Genomic DNA, 22,480 nt, shown 5'->3' with positions numbered 1-22,480 from the left:
GAATGTGCTTTGGGGAATTTTTGAAGTCTATTTTTTCTTGTGCAATTCAGATATATAACTAAAATTAATTTTATGCCATATAAAAAGATCGTTTTGATTTGCTTTTCTACTTATGGATGTTAAAATGCATACAACCTCTATGATTTCAAGTATAAGCTAACTTTTTCCAATAACATACCCTATAAAAAATTTAAATCTTTATTGAATGTACTGATTTTGTACTATACCAGTTTATTCTTTCTTCTTTAGCTTCTCGGACTTCTTTTCAGAGTGAGCTTCATCGAGAAAGGAGGTATGGTAATAACAGAGGTCATATATTCTGCTAATAATGAAGTCAAAGTATGTTATCAGTTAGCAAGTTAAATATTTCTCTTGCATAAGCAATGTATTACATAAGCAGTGTTCAGTACATTTCCTGGATTAATCTATATGTTTGAATGATGAAAATTTTGGTGGGAGGGGGATCCCTGGGTGGCTCAGCGGTTTGGTGCCTGCCTTTGGCCCGGGGCGCGATCCTGGAGTCCCGGGATCGAGTCCCGCGTGGGGCTCCCGGCATGGAGCCTGCTTCTCCCTCCTCCAGTGTCTCTGCCTCTCTCTCTCTCTCTCTCTCTCTCTCTCTCTGTCTATCATAAATAAATAAATCTTAAAAAAAAAAAAAGAAAGAAAATTTTGGTGGGAGAAGAAGCAGTAGTACAAGCCTCAGAAATGTTCCTATGGCAATAATTATTTACTGAAGTTAATTTTAAAAATGTTTATTAAGCAACTGCTATATATTAAACACTGTTATGACTGCTTCAAAGAATTGCTCAAAGAAATGTTTTTTACCTTTTAGCTACTTGGTAAATGTTGCATAAATAAATGGATGACACGATAGAAAATTGAATGGAAGAATAAGAGGAAAAGAGGTTGGATGGATAGCTGAGTGGGTAAACGGCTTAATGTCTGGTTGGAGAGGAGTGGGGGGAGAGTCACTGGATAGGTAGAAGGAAGGACCAGTAGACAGACAGATGGAAGACTGGATGGAAACATGGATAGGTGGATAAATAGTTGGATGGATTTTTATAAGTCAAGGTCCCTGATTTCAAATTTCTTACAGGATAGCATAGAATAGTGAAGAATGAGGATTTTAGAATCATACATAACCGAGTTCAAATTTTGACTTCACTACATCCTCACTATATGGCCTTGAGCAAGCTGTTTAACCTTTTCTTAGCTTCTGTATCCCCATCTTTTTTTAATTTAATTTAATTTAATTTAATTTAATTTAATTTAATTTAATTTAAATTTGACACAGAGAAAGAGAGCACAAGCAGGCGTGGCAGGCAAAGAGAGAGACAGGGAGAAGCAGACTCCTTGCAGAGCAAGGAGCCCCATGGGGGACTCATCCCAGCACCCTGGGATCATGACCTGAGCCGAAGGCAGATGCTTAACTTTATTATTATTTTTTTAAATTTTATTTATTTATGATAGTCACATAGAGAGAGAGAGAGAGAGAGAGAGAGAGGCAGAGACACAGGCAGAGGGAGAAGCAGGCTCCATGCACCAGGAGCCTGATGTGGGATTCGATCCCGGGTCTCCAGGATCGCGCCCTGGGCCAAAGGCAGGCGCCAAACCGCTGCGCCACCCAGGGATCCCAGATGCTTAACTTTAAAAGCCGAAGGCAGATGCTTAACTTTTTAAAAGAAGCTTATCTTTAAAATGTTGCTAATCAGGGGCACCTGGCTAGCTCAGTAAGTACAATACATGATTCTTAATCTCGGGGTTGTAAATTTGAGCCCCATGTTAGATACAAAGATTACTTAAAAATAAAATCTTAGGGATCCCTGGGTGGCGCAGCGGTTTGGCGCCTGCCTTTGGCCCAGGGCGCGATCCTGGAGACCCAGGATCGAATCCCACATCAGGCTCCTGGTGCATGGAGCCTGCTTCTCCCTCTGCCTGTGTCTCTGCCTCTCTCTCTCTCTCTCTCACTGCGTGCCTATCATAAATAAATAAATAAATAAATAAATAAATAAATAAATAAATAAATAAAAATAAAATCTTAAAAAAATGTTGCTGGTCATACATATCTCAAGGCTGTCATAAGAATTACTGCATGCATAGTGCTTAATATTTATTAGCTGGTAACCCTTATTATTTAGTTAGACAAAAGCTATAAGCAGAGGGTTTTAGGTAATGCAATTCAAATGTAATCAGTAAGCAGGTTCTACTGTTTCATGAGCTAGCTAGCACAAGAATGCATGAATATGCCCAGTTTTGATAACATCAGTGCTTTTTTATTTTTATTTCTACAGAGTTCTAGAGAAAAGCAGGGCGGATATCATCATCCCTATTTGTTAGATGAGAAAACTGAGGCTCAGAGAGGTTGATTATTTCCTCAGGGTCACACAGTTGGCATTTGTTAGGAAATGAGGTTGAATATAAAATTTGAACATGAGAATGTAGAATCAGATTAAGAAAATGATGAAAGGATCTGTGCCTGAAACCCTGTGCCTCTGCAATATTAAAGTTTAATTATCAGATTCATATATCAAACTGACCAGGAGCACAGACACACCTATCAAGGGCTAGAAGTGAATATGCAAACTCTATTTAGAGATAATCATCTAGAGATGACTTTGAATTGGCGCAGAGGTTGGATGAGAAGGAAAAGGATATTCTTTTTATATGGTATCATGTCAGAGTATATTATTTATAATGGCAGGAAAATAAGCAATTCTACGTGTCCAGTATACTTTCTACCTTACCATGTATTATTTATGTTCGTGGTATAGGCTGGATAGCAGAACTCTGGAATGAAGAGATTATGTGGGCCTACCTTAGTCCTTATCAACCAAGGCAGAGCTAAGTGTGCTCAGGGTACATCTTTAACTTTGAGCCCCAGAGTCCTAGAAGGATGACTGTCATTTGCTCCCTTGAAAGTCCAGGCCAGACAGACCATCTCTAGGACTATGGTTGTTCTAATGTAACTTTTTGGGGGCAGTGGTTGTTTTCACCAGTCTTTGAGTATTTGCAGATAGGCAGTAGCTTGTTACCAGCCTGCAAACTCTCACTGAGATCTTGTCTGCTAGGCGCCCAGAGATCACCATTGTGGCAGCTGAGCCCCTGAGGCCGGCCTCGTGGTTTCCAGGAGCCCCACCCCCGGGCCTGGGGTATCCCCCATCTTCTGCAGCAGGCCCGTGGAGGCCCAGTGAGCTGGTTCCTGCTGAGGTAAATAATATCACATTATCTGTTTGCATTTTATTTTATTTTATTTTATTTTATTTTATTTTATTTTATTTTATTTTATTTTTGCATTTTATTTTTTAAAAGTAAGCTCAAAGATGAGAAGAATGAGACTGTTAACCCTTTGTCTCTTGTCCACAAGTGTCTAAACTCTTCATTCTTTGTCTTGCAGCTCCCACCATCTTATGAACAAGTCATAAAAGAAATCAACCAAGTTCAAGTTAATACTACGAATAATAATAATGCTGCTGCCCTTCCAAGGCACACAATTACTTCTGCAACTCAGACTGACTTTTCAGAAGAAATAGACAACCACCTGCCTCAAAGTGGTGCAAGTAATCCATCTTCCCTAATTCTGACCTAGTCCTAGGGAAGTAATCAGGAGGCTTCCAGCCTTTAAAATAATTTGCAACTTGTGCATAATTCATTGAGCTCTGCCTCCCAGTCAGTATGATCACTGTGTGCTTCCTTTATTTTGGCTTGGTGTGATTATTACAATAGATCATTCTCATGAGCTGCAGCCCCAATCTCTGGGGCTCACCCCAGTTCATATCATAAAAACATCATCCTTTTAACTCATGGTTGTATTACTGCGGATCCCCTTTATTCCCATTGAGAAGGATTTTCTATTTAGCAACCTAAACTTGATAAGGTGTAAATAGGTGGTTGTCCTTTGAGGCTTTAGAAAGCATTGTATTCAAATAACAGAGATGAGAGTAAGTTACTTTGGAAAAGTAAAGCAAACAGTGTTGGAATTCTGATAAGAAGGAAAGGATTCATGTGATAAGTCTACTGGGAATCGAGAATTTAATGGTGTTTTAAAATATTATGTAATGAATATTTCTCTCATGAATAAGTATAACTTGGAGAACACTCCTGAGAAGCTGAGTGTAAACATTTCCCCCATTGATTTTGGAGTTACTTTTTACTAATTAAAGAAACCAAAATCTCTTGATATTCTGCATGTATATTTAAACAGTCTGTGTATCTCTATTTTTTTCTTTTAAATTATAATATTGCAACTTCTTTCTGTGGGTTTTGGTCTTGTCAGCACTACAGGCACCTCTCAAGCCTCTCCAGCCTTTCCCGGAAGTCTCAGCCAGTGATCTTCCAACAAATGTGGCGCCTTTAATAGTCTTTGATAATTCTGAAGAACAGAATTGCCCAGAGAACTCCAGTGCTACAAGATGTCCGGTGCCAAGACCAAGATCAAAAGCCAACCTCAGACCAATAGCCAGAGATAGTCACCTTAGGGAGCAAAATCACCACAAAACCAGCCCTGCGGCTACAGAAAAGGAATCCTCTCTGAGCCAGCCCCAGTCTCTGTTGGACAGTACCAACAACTTGGATAGTCAGGCAGTGATGAACATTATGAACACAGAACGAAGCCAAAATACTGTCGTTTCAAGAATTAAAGCATTTGAGGGTCAGACAAATAAAGAAACCTCGGGACTCCCCGCAAAACCAGAAATTGCACCCCGCACACTCCCCCCAAGGCCTGCTGCTCCCTCAGGGAAACCTTCAGTGGCCCCCAAGCCAGCTGCCAACAGAGCTTCTGGAGAATGGGACTCCTGGGCTGAAAACAGACTCAAGGTGGCCTCTAGGGAAGGACTCACTCCACACTCTCCACCGCAAGAAGTAGGGAGCATCCCAGTAACCAAACCTGTATTGCCAAAGAAACCAAATGCTGGCCTTATACGAAGTGTTAATCATGAAATTCTGGGAGGAGGGCCCATGGCTGAGAGCCCTGACGGTGGGAAGAAAGTCCCAACTCCTGCTCCCCGGCCTTTGTTGCCGAAGAAATCAGTTTCCTTGGAAAACCCCAACCCTACAACTTTGCTGAAACCAGTCACCGTTCCTCCCCGACTCTCAGTGGCATCACAGGCCAAAGCATTCAGGTCACTGGGAGAAGGGCCCCCAGGCAACTCCCCAGCTCCAGCTGTGCAAAGCAAGCCTCCAGGGGACATTGACCTCATCAGTTTTGATGATGATGTTTTACCCACCCCAGCTGGGAACCTGGTTGAAGAATCTGTTGGTTCAGAGATGGTTCTGGGTGAGTAAAAATGAGAAGTGGAGTGGGAATGTAAACTTATCACAGGGTATCTTGAATGGCACTTGCTGTTTTAGTTTCTAGGACACAATTTATAGTGGGATGGGTGTGTGCATGTGCGTGCACGCACGTGTGCACATGCCTGTGTGTACAGAGACAGAAGCACAAAGAGATTAAGAAACATGGAGCTGGGTAGGAGATGGACATAGAGAAGGACAGGGAAGTATGGAATGGGGGAGATGGAGACAGAGAAAGAGGGAGACATGTTGATGACTACCGCATAAGCCAAGAATAAGCAGACTGGGCCTGGCAACTAAACTTGCTATGAAGTTGGATTCTTTACTCCAGCAGGTGGCGAGTCGAGCATCAGTGAGATTCAGGGGAAATTTCTCATAGATGGGAAGTCATGCGGTGGCTGCAGAAGGGCTCCTCAGATTAAACCAGCCCCACTGGGAGTGCCAGGAGAGGGGCCAGCCCTAGAGAGAACTCCGGCAAGAGCAAAGCCAGGAATGAAGACTCAGCCATATGTAGCCAAATTTTTTTCACTAATCTTCACAGAACATCTTCCCTTGGGAATGCAAAGTTTTATAAATAAAATACAACAGCTGTACACTTCCTGCCAAGATCAGGACAATTAAATTTCTCAAGAGGAAATCCAGAGAGTATGTTTTCTTTCCTCACACTGCTCTCTGATGGAGGGTACGATGGTAGAGCTTATCTTTGATTTGTCAAAATAAGCTGCTTTACTTGTCATTGATGATTCCTTTTACTGCTGTTTACTTATTTGGGTAGCATTTGTGAACATATAAGCTTAATAGTATTTTCAAAAGGTTAGGTGTCCTCTTATAAATGCTTAACATGCATCAAAATGATATAAGCTCTGTGATTGGAAACCAAATTCTGCACAGCACAAGTGTATTTTAAATGATAACAAACATTATTAAATGTCCCACACACAACATTTAAGTGGCTAGAGCATGCCTCTTGTCTATAAGGGCTACAAGGAAAGACATTAGAATATGCTGAGCTTCTGCAGTGTTCCAAACCTTTTGCTAGATACCCAGACATACATCATTAGTTTAATACTTACAGTAACCCTCTGCCAAGTATTGTTGGCCTCCGTCTGCAGAAGAAGAAAATGAGATGGAGAGAAATCAGTGTGTTACTTACCCAGTGTCATAGCACTAACTGTTTCCAAGGCATGATTCACGCTCCATCTTTTTACTCTAGGTCTAGTGTATTTTTCATTGTATTACATTGCTACTCGACATTTGTATGAATCCTTAGACTAGGTTAACACTTTGAAAACTTTTCAAGTCTTTGTTATGTCATTTTCTCATTTAAACCTTGTTGGTGTTGCAAGGCTCAAGGTGAGACAGGGATGGGTCAATCCAACAACAGCGAGCTCTGAAGGGGTGGAACTAGCACAGGCCAAGGAAACACCACCTTTTGTAGAAACTGCTAGATTTCTGTGGGGATGGCAACTTGGTTATAATAACTGCTGAGAATAAATTCCCTGTCATCAAACATAATTACAGTCATCCTCCAAAAAGAAGGTCAACAGTATACATTCAACATGAATATAGTCTCATGCCCCATACTCAGCCTTTTCTGTTCCTTGATTTCTACCACTTCGTTGCACAACATTTAATTACTTAGGCAATCTCTTAGCAAAATGTGTAATTTGCTTGCCCTACCTGACTTTAACCATGGCTCTCAATGGTGGGGTTACACTGAACGCTTACTCTATCATCTTTCTAAACCTGCCCCTCCTCCTGTTTTCCGTACACCTCACTTAATAGCACCATCATATACCCAGCCTTAGAGAATCCTGGAGATCACCTCTGAGTCTCCCTACCTGTGACACCATGGCTGTTTGTTTGGACGTGGAGTCAGACAGGCCAGAGTCTGTCACTTCATTGCCATGTGACTTTGGGCAATTTATTTAACCCCACTGTGCCTTGGTTTCCTCATCTATAAAACATGGTAATAATACTCCTCATGGAGGCAATGCAAGGATTAAATGTGATTATGCAGGAAAGCCCTGCCCCATTGTCTGAAACATTGTATGTGCTCATTAAGTAGTAATTATTGTTACTTCTTGATCTTCACATCCAATTAGTTATCAACTCCTGGTTTAACTTTCTAAGTAGTTCTTGAATCCTCTTCTCCTTTCAAACATCCCCCTGTACTGCTGCACATTAGGCCTTTATGCCAGATTACTGTATAATCTCCTAAATTGAGCTCCTGCTTCTGCCTCAAACCCATCATCCTCCATATTGTGGCTAGAGTGTACCTTGAACCTCGTCCTTCCCTGCTTAGTGTCTTCCAGAGGCCTTTAGGATCACCTTTGAATTCCTCAACATGTAGAGAGATTTTTGTTTGTTTGTTGATTTGGGGTTTTGTGACTTTTTGATGTATATCAATAGCATTGTCTTTGTAAATAAAGGATTATGGTCTCTTTGTGAAACCTTATTCATCCTGGCATTTGCCAGAAACAGAGAGGAACACAAGAGAAAGGAGAGGAATGCACATATATACCTTTCCTCGTTTTCCTTCCCTCAGAAATAAGGAAAAATCTAATAAACTGGCTTTCATAAAATGAAGTTGCCATATTAATCTCAGGAAGTAGAGATCAGAGAATACCAAAGCTGTGAAAACATTGTAAAGATTAGAAAAATTATTAAAGGAAAACTCATAAAACAAGCAATTTAATATTGGATTCGTTTCTTGGGTAGAATGCCTTCCAGGTAAATGTAATGGAGCTGAGAAGTATTAGCAATTCCTCTTCACACCTTTACAAATCATACCAGTTGTCAAAAAAAAAAAAAAAAAAAAAAAAAGCAGAATGCTTCTGCTGTCAGCCCCATTACACAGACCAGAATAATAGTTTAGCAGCCAATTTCTGCTATTAACAGAACTCAAGGGAAAGAAATGACAGAAAAGCAAGCCAAGGATGGTGAAACTAATTATGATGACAAGCATATTATTAGAGACAGGTAATAGGCAGAAAACTACATTACCATCAGTGTTTTTCTAGCCCAGTAATGAAGACCATGCGGATAGAGGTGTAAAGGGGCCTGCTTCTGTGGCAGCAGGTATAGAATAATTGGTTTGGTGTGGGGTGCTAGAAGGAGAGCAGAATAAATCTGCAAATAAAGGTAGAGAAAAATGCCATGGACTTGACGTAGGTTTGGACAGGAGATGTTTTTTGAGATGCTTTGTATTTTTTCTGTAGAAAGAAGAGCAAAAACTCTGTGATACAGTTGAGGCACTGTGGTCCTTAACCCCTTCTGGGAATCACAGAACTCTGAGAATCAGATTATCCTTCGAATCTTTTATCTCCCTTGAAAATAGCCCTTCAGCTCACGTATGCACAATTTCCAGAGCCTCAACGGCCATTCTTGAACCCCAAATGAAGGACTTCTACTATAGAATATTGCAATAGCCTCCAGTGAACTGCTTAAATAATGGTACATCCATACAATGGAGGATCCCATGCTAATTAAAAAGGAGGCACACCCCCTGTTGCCTCCTACCATGGACAATCCCCAAGATATTATTAAGTGAAAAACTGTAAGGTATAGTTCGTATTCATGGTATTTTATTTTTATTTCTTTTTTCTTTTTTCTTTTTTTTTTTCATGGTATTTTAGCTACTGTTTGTGTTAAAACGTGTAGTATCTTTGGAAAGATGTATAAAAAGTTAGTAACAAAGGTAGTCTTTATGAGGGAACTGGGTTGGCAGAAGATGAGGAACCTGGTTTTCAAATATCTAACCATAGAGAGAATTAGGATGAAAAAGTGGGAGAGTTAGCTCTTGTCATCTTTGCCATAGAGAGCTGCTTCCCACACTGATCCTCAGTCTTATCTTGAGTAGAAATTTTTAAAATAATTAATATATTTTTCTAAATTGCTGTATTATTCAAGATGATAAGTAAAAGCTAATTATTTTGAACTGCATATGTATAAATAAGACATTCAAAAACATACATGTGCCTTAAATCCTATTAAATAGAATCAAAAAAGAGTTTTAATTTTCCAGAAAGGTTTTAATTTTTCCAGTTACCTTATGGAAAATTTTATGGCCATTATTGCCTTTAAAAAGCAAGTAAAGTGATAAGAATTTTCTTTTTTTCCCCCTTATTTTTTAAGTGGTTTTAGGTTTGGTTTGTTTGACAGGGCAATTATTTAAGCTTAATCTTTCTTCTTGTGATTGAGTTTATTTTATTGGATTTTTTCAGTTACAAAGTAGCACATACTTGCTGTAACAAGTCAAACAATACAAAATTTACTAAAAGGAAAAAGAAAATTTACCTCCCTCTAGTCTATCCATATCCTCAAGAGTAACCAGCTTGAACAATGTTCTATGTAACTTTCCATGCCCTTGGATGCTTCAAACCAAAACTTACAAACATACATACATGTACTTTTCCTTACTTTTTACATTTTTATCATATTATACCTTGCCTTTTTTAAATTTAATAGTGAAATTTATGGACTTCTTTTCAGTCCAGTTGGTCTTAACTCCTTCCTTATACCTGCCTAATATTTCTTAGTGTGAGTTTATCAGTTGATTCAATATTTCACCTATTCATGGACATTGCTCTTAAGTTTTTTGGATTTCTTTTCCCCTACAGAAAATGCTACAGTAAACACTATTATAAACATTGTCTTTCCTACTGATGCTTTTATTTCTGAAGATGAAGAATAAATTTCCAGAAGTGAGGCTACTGTGTCAAAGGTTATGAACATTAAGCTTTTTCACAGTACCAGTGATCCAGCTTCCCACTTGGCAGTGCCTGGAGTTCCCAAACATGAGATGCCGTGCTTGCTTTATATGCTGCCCGCTTATATTTCTGTCAGAAAAAAATACCCTACTCATGAACAGATAAAATGTAAACTCCATACTGTGTAGCTAAAAAGATTTGCACACCATCATCAAGATGAAAAACAGGCCTCTGGTTCTACCTCCCTATTGAAGTGATGCTGTTCATCCTCCCCTCTAATCTGCACACCTCGTCTGGATTAGAGCCCTGGACAGCATGCAGACAGACAGGCAGGTGCTGAGCTCACTGACTCTGTGAGCACAGCTGGGGCAGGTCATTAAACAGACCCACTCCTGCCCAACAGCCCGCAGTACTGGAACACTTCAGACATCTTTGCTTCCCTGTATTAAGAAAGAATTTTTTTTTCCAGAGACATATGTAGTAGAATAATTTTACGTGATCTAAGTAGTATTATGAAATAGTAGCTGATGATATTAAAAATGAAGACCAAAAGAGAAAGAGTAGGTAACTAGGACACTTTGAATACTTTGTTATATAAATTGTATCTATACCACTTCAATTTAAATCCTTTAGGTTTAAAAAAAATGATAATAACTGGGCCCTTCCATGCAATAGGTGAGGTCTGCAGTATGCAGGATTTGGGGCAGCAGGGATCTTAAGGCCAATCCTCCACCAGCAGGCATAATTTGGATGCCCCTGTGCTTCACCCCTCAAGGCATCAATGGGTGTCTTTTCCCCTCATTCATGCCCTCCCTTCTAGAATGTGAGAGAGTATAGGCTCAGGATATAATATGAGTTGGGAAATAATTGAAGTTATGCCATGCTCAAGATTTTCTTCCCCTTCCACACCCACCCCAAAACCATCAACTAAAGGTCTATACTAATAACCAAAAGATTATAGATACCAGAAGCAGCTATTAAAGCAGAAATACCACTTGAAAGGTAGAACACAGTGAACAATTACCAGCCTTAATCTTTTTCTTGAATGTTTGGTCTTTTCCCAACATAAAACAGAGCCCTGAAAGAATGGGATGTGACAACCAAGATTGGGGGCAGGGGGAACAGTCAGGTCTCTGAAGGATCAGATCTCTACCGCAGCTGGGGGAAGGAAGGTGGGTCCTTGGAAGTCAGTGGGTTCCAACAAGAGCCAAGGAGACAGAGCAAAGGAAATATTAGGAAGAGAAATGAACAGAAAGGAAAAATAAGCACAAAGGAAAGGTACGGTGTTTTGTGTTTGAATAAAATGCATGCTGGGATTGACATAGGGTCTTCAGATTCCTTCGCTTTACCTACTATAGTATTACTCAGAATAGAAGAACCATTCAGGGAGTTCACATTCTGGTAATATTTGCAATAATTGGCGTTTTAAAAAAGATTTTATTTATTCGTGAGAGACACAGAGAGAGGCAGAGACATAGGCAGAGGGGAGAAGCAGGCTTTCCACAGAGGGCCTGATGTGGGACTCGATCCTAGGACCCCAGGATCATGACCTGAGCCAATGGCAGAAGCTCAACCTCTGAGCCACCCAGGCATGCCCCCCCCCTTTTTTTTTGCAATAATTGCTTTAATGCAAGAGCAGTACCACTTTTATCCATTGGCACTGCTGTTTCCCAGAAACCAGATCTATATTACTCAAGTTGGAAGAACTATTAGAATATGTAAAGTCCGGGGGCACCTGAGTAGCTCCGTCAGTTAAGCATTGACTCAGGTCATTACCCCCGGGGTCCTAGGATGGAGTTCTGTGTGTCAGGCTCCTTGCTCAGTGGGGAGCCTGCTCCTCCCTCTGCCTCTGCAGTTCCCCTTGCTTGTGTTTTCTCTGTGTGTGTCAAGTAACTAAAATCTTTTTTAAAAATGAATATATAAAACCCAGTTGTTGGAGAGATGGTCGTAAAGAACTCTCCTCCCTCACCCCCTGCACTCTTGTTTTATGCTGCAACCTGCTTCCCTTCTGCCCACACCCGAAGTTTCTCACCATGCTCTACTTTTCCATTTTCCAGTAGTACTTCTCACGTAATATACCACGTGAACTATTTATTATTATTTTGATTATTATCTCCATCTCCCTGCTGGAATGTAAGTGCTGTGAGAGCAGAGTTCTTTGCTTTGTTTACTGAAGTATTCCAAGCACCTTGAATAGCATTTGATTTGTAGCAGACATCCAATCAATTCTGAGTGAGCAAAAGTGAAAATGCGAATTACAAAGAAAGATATAAAATCTTGTTTTTTTTTCTTTATCAAAATACCTACATAAGAATACATGTACTGTAGGAAAATATCTGTAGGTAAATACACCACTTTAATTATTACTGGAGGGATAGGATTACAGAAGACTTTCCATCATATATTTCTTAATGTTGCCTATTTTTATAATAAATACTACTTTTAAAGTAAAATGCTATAACAAAATATAGAATTTAAGAATTTGGTTAGATCTAAAAGAAGGAACTTTGTTTTGTGAGGAAATAGGTTATGGTGGAAGAAACTTATGTGATTACAAGAGCCTTTTTTTCAAGTTTGATATTGTTTTGATACTCGAATTTTTCTTTTTTCAAAATTTTATTTATTTGACAGAGCATGAGAGAGAGAGATCACAAGCAGGGAAGAGGAGGGAGAAGCAGACTCTCCACTGAGGGGGAGCCCAACTCAGGGTTTGATCCCAGGACCCCAGGATCATGACCTGAGCCGAAAGCAGATGCTTAACCACCCGAGCCAGCCAGGTGCCTCTACGACTGTATATATTCATTTTTTAATTTTAATTTTTTTTTTTTTATGATAGTCACACACAGAGAGAGAGAGGCAGAGACACAGGCAGAGGGAGAAGCAGGCTCCATGCACCGGGAGCCCGACGTGGGATTCGATCCCGGATCTCCAGGATCGCGCCCTGGGCCAAAGGCAGGCGCTAAACCGCTGCGCCACCCAGGGATCCCTATATATTCATTTAAAAAAAATATTTTATTTATTTGACACAGAGAAAGAGTTGGTTTTTTGCACTTAGACAAGACTTGCCTCACTTTTAGCTAATAGATAGGTTTCCAGGAAAGGGTCTTCTAATTTTTTTTTTTTTGTCTCAGTAGCCTAGTAATAAATGTTTTGCCTGGCATGGCACTAGGAAGCCATTCCTAGATGGTAGATAATAAAATAGAATTGTACCTTACCATAGCATCTCCCCCCCCACCCCCCGCCGCTGTTACTGGCACAGGGTAGACATACACACGTGAACAAGTGGCTAGTGAGTGAGTGATGCCTTTGGTGGTGTGTATAATGAATGGTGGGATTGCCCGGGAGCTGGGGGTAAGGGAAGGCCAGGTGTCCTGGGGTCAAAAGTCCTTCTTATCCTTAGCTCAGCTCTTTCCTGAAAAATAGCTGGTCGGCAAAAGGTGCTTATCGAACTACAGCTCATAGTAGGCAGCCTATGAATGCTGTTCATCACAGGAGCTATGGTGTGTACATTGTTTTTCCAGGGACTGTGTCCCTATAGTTAAGAGTCTGTAGAACAGGTGCAGAATTAGAGCATATACTCATTCTGCCTTTTGTGGAATAAAGGCAAAGGAGGCCTCCACGGATCCTAAGTGCTACACAGAGTAGTATACAGCATTTATTTTATTTTTGCTAATCTGTTTATTTTTAGATTTCTCCTCTTTAAAAAATATTATGGTCATTTTCCCAAACTACTGAGAAGAATATTTACATTAAAGACAAAAAAGACTATTTGTTTCAGTAAAAAAAAAAAAAAAAAAAAAAAAGTTTGGTAGTTAAGTCTTTGTTTAAAATACTTTCTCTGAGGATATACTGTTAATTTTCAATGAACCAGTTAAGATGGAAAAATGCCAAGCCCTGTATCTTTGCCCCCAAATTAAATATTTGAAGGAAGATGTCTTATTTTATTTCCAGGATAAAACACTTTCTGTTTTCATGTTAACTGAAGTGTGGTTTTACTAAATTAACTAACACTCTGCTGAGCACCTGCCCTGTACCAGGCACAGTGCTGGGTAGGATGAGAGCCCTTCGTGAGCTTTGTACCTAAGTTTCCTGGGCCAGGCACAGGACTGTGGGGTAGAAAAGACTTTCTTTCCTGGGGCATCTGAAAGGCTTCACAATAGGGGGGAAATTGGCTCCTCGTTTCAATTGCCCCTCGTTTTCAGGCGACACTTATGAAATGATTGTACTCCCATGAAAGATGACTTCTACATAATTCAGGATTGTCCTGGATATCTCTCATCAGAGAGGAAGAAAAGCCACATGAATTATTTACAGAGCACCAAGTTATTTCCTTTCATGAGCTCTGACTTTGTTTTTGTCTCTGCAAGCTGAGATTCTGTTTATCCATGAATAGTTTTCCCTGGGGCATGAAAATATGACTCTTTAATTATGAATGAGGTTTTTTGTTTGAGTCCATGTTAACTAAAATATGCAAAATAAACTGTGTTTTTCATTAGATCCCTTTCAGCTCCCCATAAAAACAGAACCAACAAAAGAACGAGCAGTTCAACCAGCTCCCACCAGGAAGCCCACTGTGATTCGAATTCCAGCCAAACCAGGAAAATGTAAGCACTAATCTGCCTTCTTTATTTGCTTCTCTTCAAGCCTGGGAGAAGTATATACTAATTTATCAATGTCTGCTTCCGAAATTATGTATAATCGGCCATTTATTATTATTTATAGTCAAAGAACATTTAAAAGCAAGCTATTTTTTCACAGTTCCTTAGACAGTTGGTGCGGTAAATTGTGGATTTCATTTCTCTATACCATTGACTCTAGGCAGAGAGAATAGAGGGAGACTGAAACTTAGGTTGCTTGCTATTGGTAAATGGTAAAGATAGTGGGAAAGTATAATTGGTCCTTGAACAACACGAGTATGAACTGCAGTCCCCTTAAACGCAGTTTTTTACAGTACACTACTATAAATGTGTTTTCTTCATGATTTTCTTAATAACATTTTCTTTAGCTTATGTATTATAAGAATACAGTATGTAATACATATAAAATCTGTGTTAATCGGCTATTTATGGTATCAGCAGGCTATTAGGTAAATTACATGTCGGGGGAGTCAGAATTACATGTAGATTTTCAACAGTGTCAGCACCTCTGACTCCCATTTTGTTCAAATGTCTATTGTCAATCCTAATGGAAACTGATAGCAAATAAAGTTGTATGTATTTATCTGGATATAGTATCTTATTCCAACCATCATAATCTTAAGTATAAGAATGTATGAATTGTGTGAAGAGCGGTAACCAAGAGTTGTTTTTTTTTGTTTTGTTTTGTTTTGTTTTTTGTTTTTTTTTGGTAACCAAGAGTTGTAAAGACATAATAATGTCTAAACATTTTTTAAATTAGTGTAATACTACATTTTGATGTTATTCCTTACTTGATTTTTTTTAATGATACAATAAATGGTATGAGTTTTTATGAAGACTGCAAAGAATTATGATATTTACTATAAGAGAAAAGCCAAGAGAGCCAGGCCCATTTATTATATTATACCCTGGAAATTGTTAAAAGGTGTGTGTGTATGTGCATGCATGTGCTTGTACAGTGGCTTCCATAGCCGTTCCTGGCATTGCTCGGAGTGATCACACAGCTTTTGCCCTGAGCTTCTGCTCTCATTTCATTCAGTGCCTTTGCATAGTCCACATGCATCCTTGCCTTACCTAACAGGAGACCCTGCTCCTCCTAGTAGCAGATAAAGTATTCCAATCCTTCATTTATCTGTAGCATCCCCAGGTTATTTTGCAGGCATACCCTGGAATGCCGTGAAACCTCTTTAGTTCAGGGGTTTGCTTTTTCTTTAAAAAACTACCCAGAAAGATCATATTGGTTTTTGTCTTTTGAGTGTTTTGTTATTAATTGATGGCTCTAAGCCACATAGTGAGAAGATTAAACTGAGTTGCTGTGAAGAATGAGGAGGAGAAAAAGTCAAGGGTACCAAATTCTGGTGGATTCGTGCTTTCTTGGGAGGTTATATAGTAGATTAAAGACCTGGTGGTATATTTCTCTTGAAAGCATTGGATGGCCCACAAATCAGTGGACTATATAAGTATCACAGACCATAGTTCACTGGGTTGTTTGCCTGCTTGCTGTTAAAATGTATTCTATTTTTTAACAGGCGTAGTGAAATACAATGATAATAAATATTACCTGAAGTTTGTGTGGGTTTTAGGTAATACAGTTTTTACAATTAAATTTATTCTCCTGTTGTATCAGGATCCCCAAGACCCCAGGTTTGATCATCCTTAGGAGGACTTACAGGACTTAGCATATAGTTATGTCAGAACTTTGATTTGTGTAAAAGTATACAAAACAAAATCAGCAAAGGGCAATGGTGCATTGGGCAAAGTCTGGATGAAACCTGGCACAAGCTTCTAGGTGTTCTCTCCCTGGAGAATCACAAAGGCTATACTTAACTCCCCCAGGAACCAGTTGTGACAACACAGGTGAAATGTTGTCAACCAAGGAAACTCATTAGACTCTCAACACCCAGGGCTTTTATTAGAGGTTGGTCACATAGGCACGTCTAGAATTTTGGCACGTTCCAAAATTCCAGATTCCCTAAAGAAAAGCAGGTATTCAGCATAAACCATATTCTTTTATTAGTTCTGGGGATGGTAGGAACCTTCCCAAAGTCTAAGTTCCCAGATTCCAGTAAGGACCAACCTTGGAAGCAGGCCTTTCTAGGGATAAGCAGTCTCAGGCCTACTACGTTTATTCTTTTCTGCTTACTTATAAATGGGATTAATAGTCCTGAAATCCTGAAAAAGATATATTGAGGAAGCACCTTTATTTATTATTCTGACAAAGTTCCAGGAACTGTTAGAAAGTTGGATTCTAACTGCTGTACACAAAAGAACTAAAGTGCCAATTTCTAGAGCATTATTTCTATTTATATAAAAAACCACTTCCCCAGAATTGTATTACTACAGTTATTAAGCAATTCATATGTGCTGTGGAGGGAAAAAAGAGTTTTTTGGTGTTGGAAGAACTTGGAATGGTTAAGCGAAGAAAGGAATAGCTTTGTGGTGCCAAACTCCTTGGTGGTCTTTGAGCCCGTCAGCTCTTTCCCCTTAAGACTTGTTTCCTTGGACTAGGATGTCCTTTTTCCAGATAGATGCATGGCTCACTTCTTCAACATTCCTTCAGGTCTTTGCTCAAATGTCACTTCTCATTGAGACCTCCACTGACCCCCATTATTGGAAATTGGAAATCTTCACCTAACCCACACATTCATACATTTTAATCCCTATGTCCCATCCTTGCCAGTAAGGTATCTCCTCTCTATTTTCAGATTATTATTGTTTTGTATCCTTAATCGTTTGTCACTACAATTCAATATCCTAGGCGATTCATCATTTCCTTATAAGAATAAGGAAACTTGGGGGGATCCCTGGGTGGCTCAGCGGTTTAGCACCTGCCTTTGGCCCAGGGCGCAATCCTGGAGTCGGGATCGAGTCCCATGTCAGGCTCCCGGCATGGAGCCTGCTTCTCCCTCTGCCTATGACACACTCTGCCTCTCTCTCTCTCTCTCTCTCACTCTATGTCTATCATAAATAAATAAATAATTCTTAAAAAAAAATAAGAAAACTGTACTGGAGTGAGCATCTTCACGATGGCAACTGAGTTGAAATGTTCCTGTGTGTCTTCACTTCCAGAGCAGCCCTGCCTCTAGCTAAGAATGCTTGCCTCCCTCTACATCATTGTTTTCCTAGTAGCTGGCCTGGGTATTTTCCTCCTTTTGAGAGTGTTTTCCTGTCTGTAGATAAAATAGGAACCTGACAAATCACCCTCTTGTTTATAGGTGTTTCATGTGAAATGAGAGCAGGGAGTGTTCATTTGAAAGAATGAAAAAGATTCCCATCTCCTTTAAGTGTCTAAACCTGTGTAAAAGTGGCTCCAGCCTCCTTTCATATGTTACAGTCATGCTCTCTCCAAGCGTTTTTATACACAGATTTTAATTAGCTGTCACTAATTAAATCTGATCTTTTTTTTCTTTTTAAAATATGTTGGTGGGGGGGTTATGCTATCACTGAGTTAAGGATGTAGTTTGGATGTAAAGATACTGTTTGTTAAAATGAAGTCAATTAAGTCCATTAATCTAGAGCTAATGAATTAGAAAACATGTTTAATTATTTGAATGGGGGAAGGTTGGATGCACAACCTATTAGGAAGCAGCATGCCATATTACAGTGAGCACAGGCTTTAGGGTTCAAAACCCTGGATCTGCCAATTATTAGCATTAAGACCTTGGATAGCTTATATATTTTCTTCTCAGCTTTGATTTCTTAATTTATAAAGTAAGTAGGGTATTATTTAGCATAATGCTGTCCAATAGGACTTCCTGCAAAGATGGAAATATTCCATAATGGTGCCCACTGGCCATATATGGCTACTGAGCACTTGAAATGTAGCTAGTGCAGCTGAGGAGCTAAATTTTTAGTTTTATTTAAGATTTAAGTTTAAATCACATATGATGACTAGCTAGTGAACTATGCAGATCTAGCACATAGATGGACATTGGCTGGAGAAATGTAAGTGACCAAAATACCTTAACTTAATGCCTGGCTCATTGAAGGTTCTCAGAAATGTGGGCTGCATTGTAATTACTTAGTATTATTTTTACACTATATAGCATTCAGTAAAACTAACTGATGTCTAATCCATCATCTAATCCATCAGTTTTCTGAGGTTTCCTAGCTCTTTCTCATTTACTTAGCTGTCCATTCTTTGCATGGATCTTTTATGATAGCCATTTTCTTGAGGAACCAAGCTGCAATCATTTCATCCTCTGGAATCCCCAAAGGCCAGAAATTATTGATGAATTACTACTGTTTTTCCAGGTTTACATGAGGATCCACAAAGCCCACCTCCTCTCCCTATTGAAAAACCTATTGGAAACACTTGCAGTACAGTATCTGGAAAACTCAGTAATGTTGACAGAGCAAGAAACATGGTAAGTGGTCATTATAAATTGTCTTAGATCAAAGACCAAGCTATGCACTGATTTTAAATACTCAGCTGGTGTCTGAATGATTTTACTATTGCTCAGATAAAGATCTTTACTGCAAACCAGTTCTAAGCCCCACATACTTATTTAATGTGATGTTCAATATTTTTTAAGTTCCTGTAGAACAAAAGAATTAGTTCATTGTACTTCATCATAAAATAGTTTGTCCTATACTAACATAATGACATTGTCTTTTAAATGGCACTAATAATGAAGTTTTGTTTGTTTTAAGATTTTATTTATTTATTCATGAGAGACACAGAGAGAGAGAGAGAGAGAGAGAGGAAGAAGCAGGCTCCATGCAGGGAGCCTGACATGGATTTGATCCTGGATCTCCAGGATCACGCCCTGGCTGAAGGCAGTGCTAAACTGCTGAGTCACCCGGGGCGGTGCTAAACTGCTGAATCACCCGGGCTGCCTCGAATGAGGAAGTTATTGAAAAATCTCTAAAAACCTTTAATATTTGTGGAAATAGACTTAGTCCAGTTAATCAGTTTTTATTTAAAATATCCAACTAGTGACATAATTTTAAGATAATTACTATAAAAATGTATTAAATTTTCCTCAAATTTGTGAAATTTAAGGAAAAAATATTTTTTAATATAAAAAATAGTACTTTACCATGTACCTGTTAACACTGGTAGTCAATGAGCTATATATATATATTTTCAACCTCAATACCATTTCCCCATACTGTTGTAATTCCCATATGCTAGATTATCTTTTCAAGTTTGTTTCAAAAGAGACCAGTTCCTTAACAAGCGTTGGCAAGGATGTGGGGAAAAGGTAACCCTCTTGCATTTTTGGTGGGAATGTAAATCTTTGTAGCCACTGTGGAAGACAGTGTGGAAGTTCCTCAAAAAATTAAAAACAGAACTACCATGTGATCCAGAAATTACACTTCTAGATACTTAATCTAAAAAAAGTGAAAATACAATTCAAAAAGACATATGCACCCTGTGTTCATCACAGCATTATTTGTAGTAGCCAAGATATGGAAGCAACCTCTCTGTCCATCAACAGGCTAATGGGTAAAGAAGATGTGGTATATACATACAATGAAATATAGTCATAAAAAATGATGAAATCTTGCCATTTGTGACAACGTGGATAAACCTAGAAGGTATTAAGCTAAGTGAAATAAGTCAGGCAGAGAGAGACAAGTACTATATGATTTCACTAATATGGGACCTAAAAAGCAAAACAAACAGAACAAAATAGAAACAGACTCATAAATAGAACAAACTGATGGTTGCCAGAGGGGAGGTTTCAGGGTTGGCGGGGTAGGGTGGATGAAATAGATGAAGAAGATTAAGAGGTGCAATCTCCCCATTATAAACAAGATATGGGGATGTAATATGCAGCATAGGGAATATGGTCAATAATACTGTAACAACTCGGTATGGTGACAGATGGTAACTAGACTTATTGTAGTACCCATTTTATAACATAAATAAATAATCAAATCACTATGTTGTATACCAAAAACTAATACAATATTATATATTAATTATTCTTCAATAAAAATTAAAAAACAAAATTAAAAAATTTTTTAAAGGAATGAATTCTTAATGTTTTTGAACCAAATTTTCAGTTCAAATTTCATAATAGTTTTACACTGTGCATTAACTATGCTTATTATACATGCAAACCCATCTAATCATCTAGTGAAAAGATATTTCTTTGAAGGAGACATTAAATTGAATTAGCCAATATCAAGTTAATGAGATTTTCCTGTAGGCTGAACTAAAATTTAGTGATCATTTGCATTTTCAAAGTACTTGGTAATAAATTTTTATTAAAACTGGGCCAAGAAAGCCCAAAAGGGGATGAAAGGGTCCCTATAATACTGTTGCTGAATAGCAGAAAATCCCAAATTTCCATGGAAGAAAATTTACTTGAGAAGGTTATTGGTTTCTACTCTAAAGGATTGTAAAGGGGAGTGAGAAGATGATGAGCAAGCATATATATCATTCATGAAGTTATGTAATGGGCTTTTGTAAACCATAAAATTCTATTAAAGTATTAGGTATTATTACATTTGGTGTTAAGTAGACCACAAAGCAACTCCCACATTTTAGAAAAACAAGAAAAGGAAGTTTGAATAAACTAAACCATCTGGAGAGGTACTATAATCATAATTGCACCTCACATGAACAGGAAAATCCTGTCCTACGGTGTTTACAAAGGAGGGCCAAAGCATTCTGTGCTGTGCTATAATAAATACATACTGTGAGAGACATGATGGATCTAAAGGAAGAAGAGATAAGAAATAAGACTACAAGTGAAATGAGTTGACTAAAATCTAAAGTCACACACTGAAATTTCCAGGGCCAGAAAGTCAAATCTATAATTCTTTGAGAATTATAATTGCTGAATGAATATTAGACCAGATACCATAAAGCCTTCAAGTATCAGGGAGGATCTCTAGAAAGACTATTTCACCAGTGTAATCACCCTAGAGGATAGGCATGGTCTTTGCCAAACTGTCTTCTGATGAAGCACAGGACAAAAACTCTGTACTATTTCTCCTGCCTTGAGAGCCAGGGAACTTTGCATCTTAGGACAAGATGACTCATTGTGTTATAAAATCTCACTCTCTTCACCTAAAGGACAAGAGATTCTAAGGTAAGGAACATTAGGAGCTCCTGGAGCAGGAACAGATGCTTCTATGTGCTCTGTTCTCACCGTGGGAACTCAGGGCTTCCAAAGCTTCTCCTAAGGAGGCTGCCAGCTGGTGCAAGGGGAGATCAGGAGATGCCACCCAGTATGTATAAGGAATCCAGGCTGAAGCACAGAAGCTTGGCCAGTGAATTCAGGACCTAAGAAGTGGTACGAGTTCCTGGAGAAAGGAGAGAGGGAACATCTGTAGAGGCTGCTCAGTAATTCCAACAGACAAGAATATCTGTCTTTTGAAATTTGGCAAAAAACAACAACAACAACAACAACAAATTTGGGGAACTGTTTTGAAGTTAGAATATGAGAAGCCGTATCAAAGCAGATGAACAAAAAAGTGGCACCTGCAGGGACATATAAGCAGAAAGATCAACTTCACCAGGAACTGAAATGCTTATCCAAACACATCAAAAGCCAAAGTTCAGAGACGTCAGAGCTAAAAGAAAAACTAAAAAAAGCAGATGCAGAGAGGCTCCAGTTAGATGTGGAATATTGAAGAGGAGGAAATCCCTAATCAGTAATCTTCCCAAGACTGTTGGCAGAACCTGTGCACGAGCCTAGACTTTAGTAAACAGTAGGACACTGGCTTCCTGGGGAGCCAGTCCCCTCTTCTCAGGATTTCTGTGTGCCGAATAATCCTGGCCCATGTACGTAGGCAGTCTGCTACCTACAGACTTTTTTTTTTCTTGTTTTACGAAACTTGAGAAACTGAAAAGATACTTAAGAACCTCATAAAAATAACTGA

The 22,480-nt window shown here is 38.9% G+C and overlaps 1 protein-coding gene across 13 annotated transcripts in view; it reads left to right on the top strand.

Moving 5' to 3' along the window:
* The window catches only part of SH3D19 (SH3 domain containing 19), a 178,531-nt gene that overhangs the window by 126,026 nt on the left and 30,025 nt on the right, over positions 1-22,480 (top strand). For all 13 annotated transcript variants that reach the window (XR_012006123.1, XM_072773606.1, XM_072773613.1 and 10 more), the window contains 6 exons: positions 250-292; positions 3,069-3,207; positions 3,395-3,557; positions 4,274-5,275; positions 14,498-14,605; positions 18,893-19,005. Coding sequence is in view for 12 of the 13 variants with exons in the window: in XM_072773606.1 (XP_072629707.1) it covers positions 250-292; positions 3,069-3,207; positions 3,395-3,557; positions 4,274-5,275; positions 14,498-14,605; positions 18,893-19,005 (1,568 nt within the window). In the remaining variant the exon portion in view is untranslated. The remainder of the gene's footprint in view (positions 1-249; positions 293-3,068; positions 3,208-3,394; positions 3,558-4,273; positions 5,276-14,497; positions 14,606-18,892; positions 19,006-22,480) is intronic.

This window comes from Canis lupus, chromosome 13 (assembly GCF_048164855.1).
Source record: "Canis lupus baileyi chromosome 13, mCanLup2.hap1, whole genome shotgun sequence".
In the NCBI taxonomy this organism is placed as follows: Eukaryota; Metazoa; Chordata; class Mammalia; order Carnivora; family Canidae; genus Canis; species Canis lupus.
Note: the sequence above shows the minus strand (reverse complement) of the source record. Positions and strands in the feature narration are given on the sequence as shown.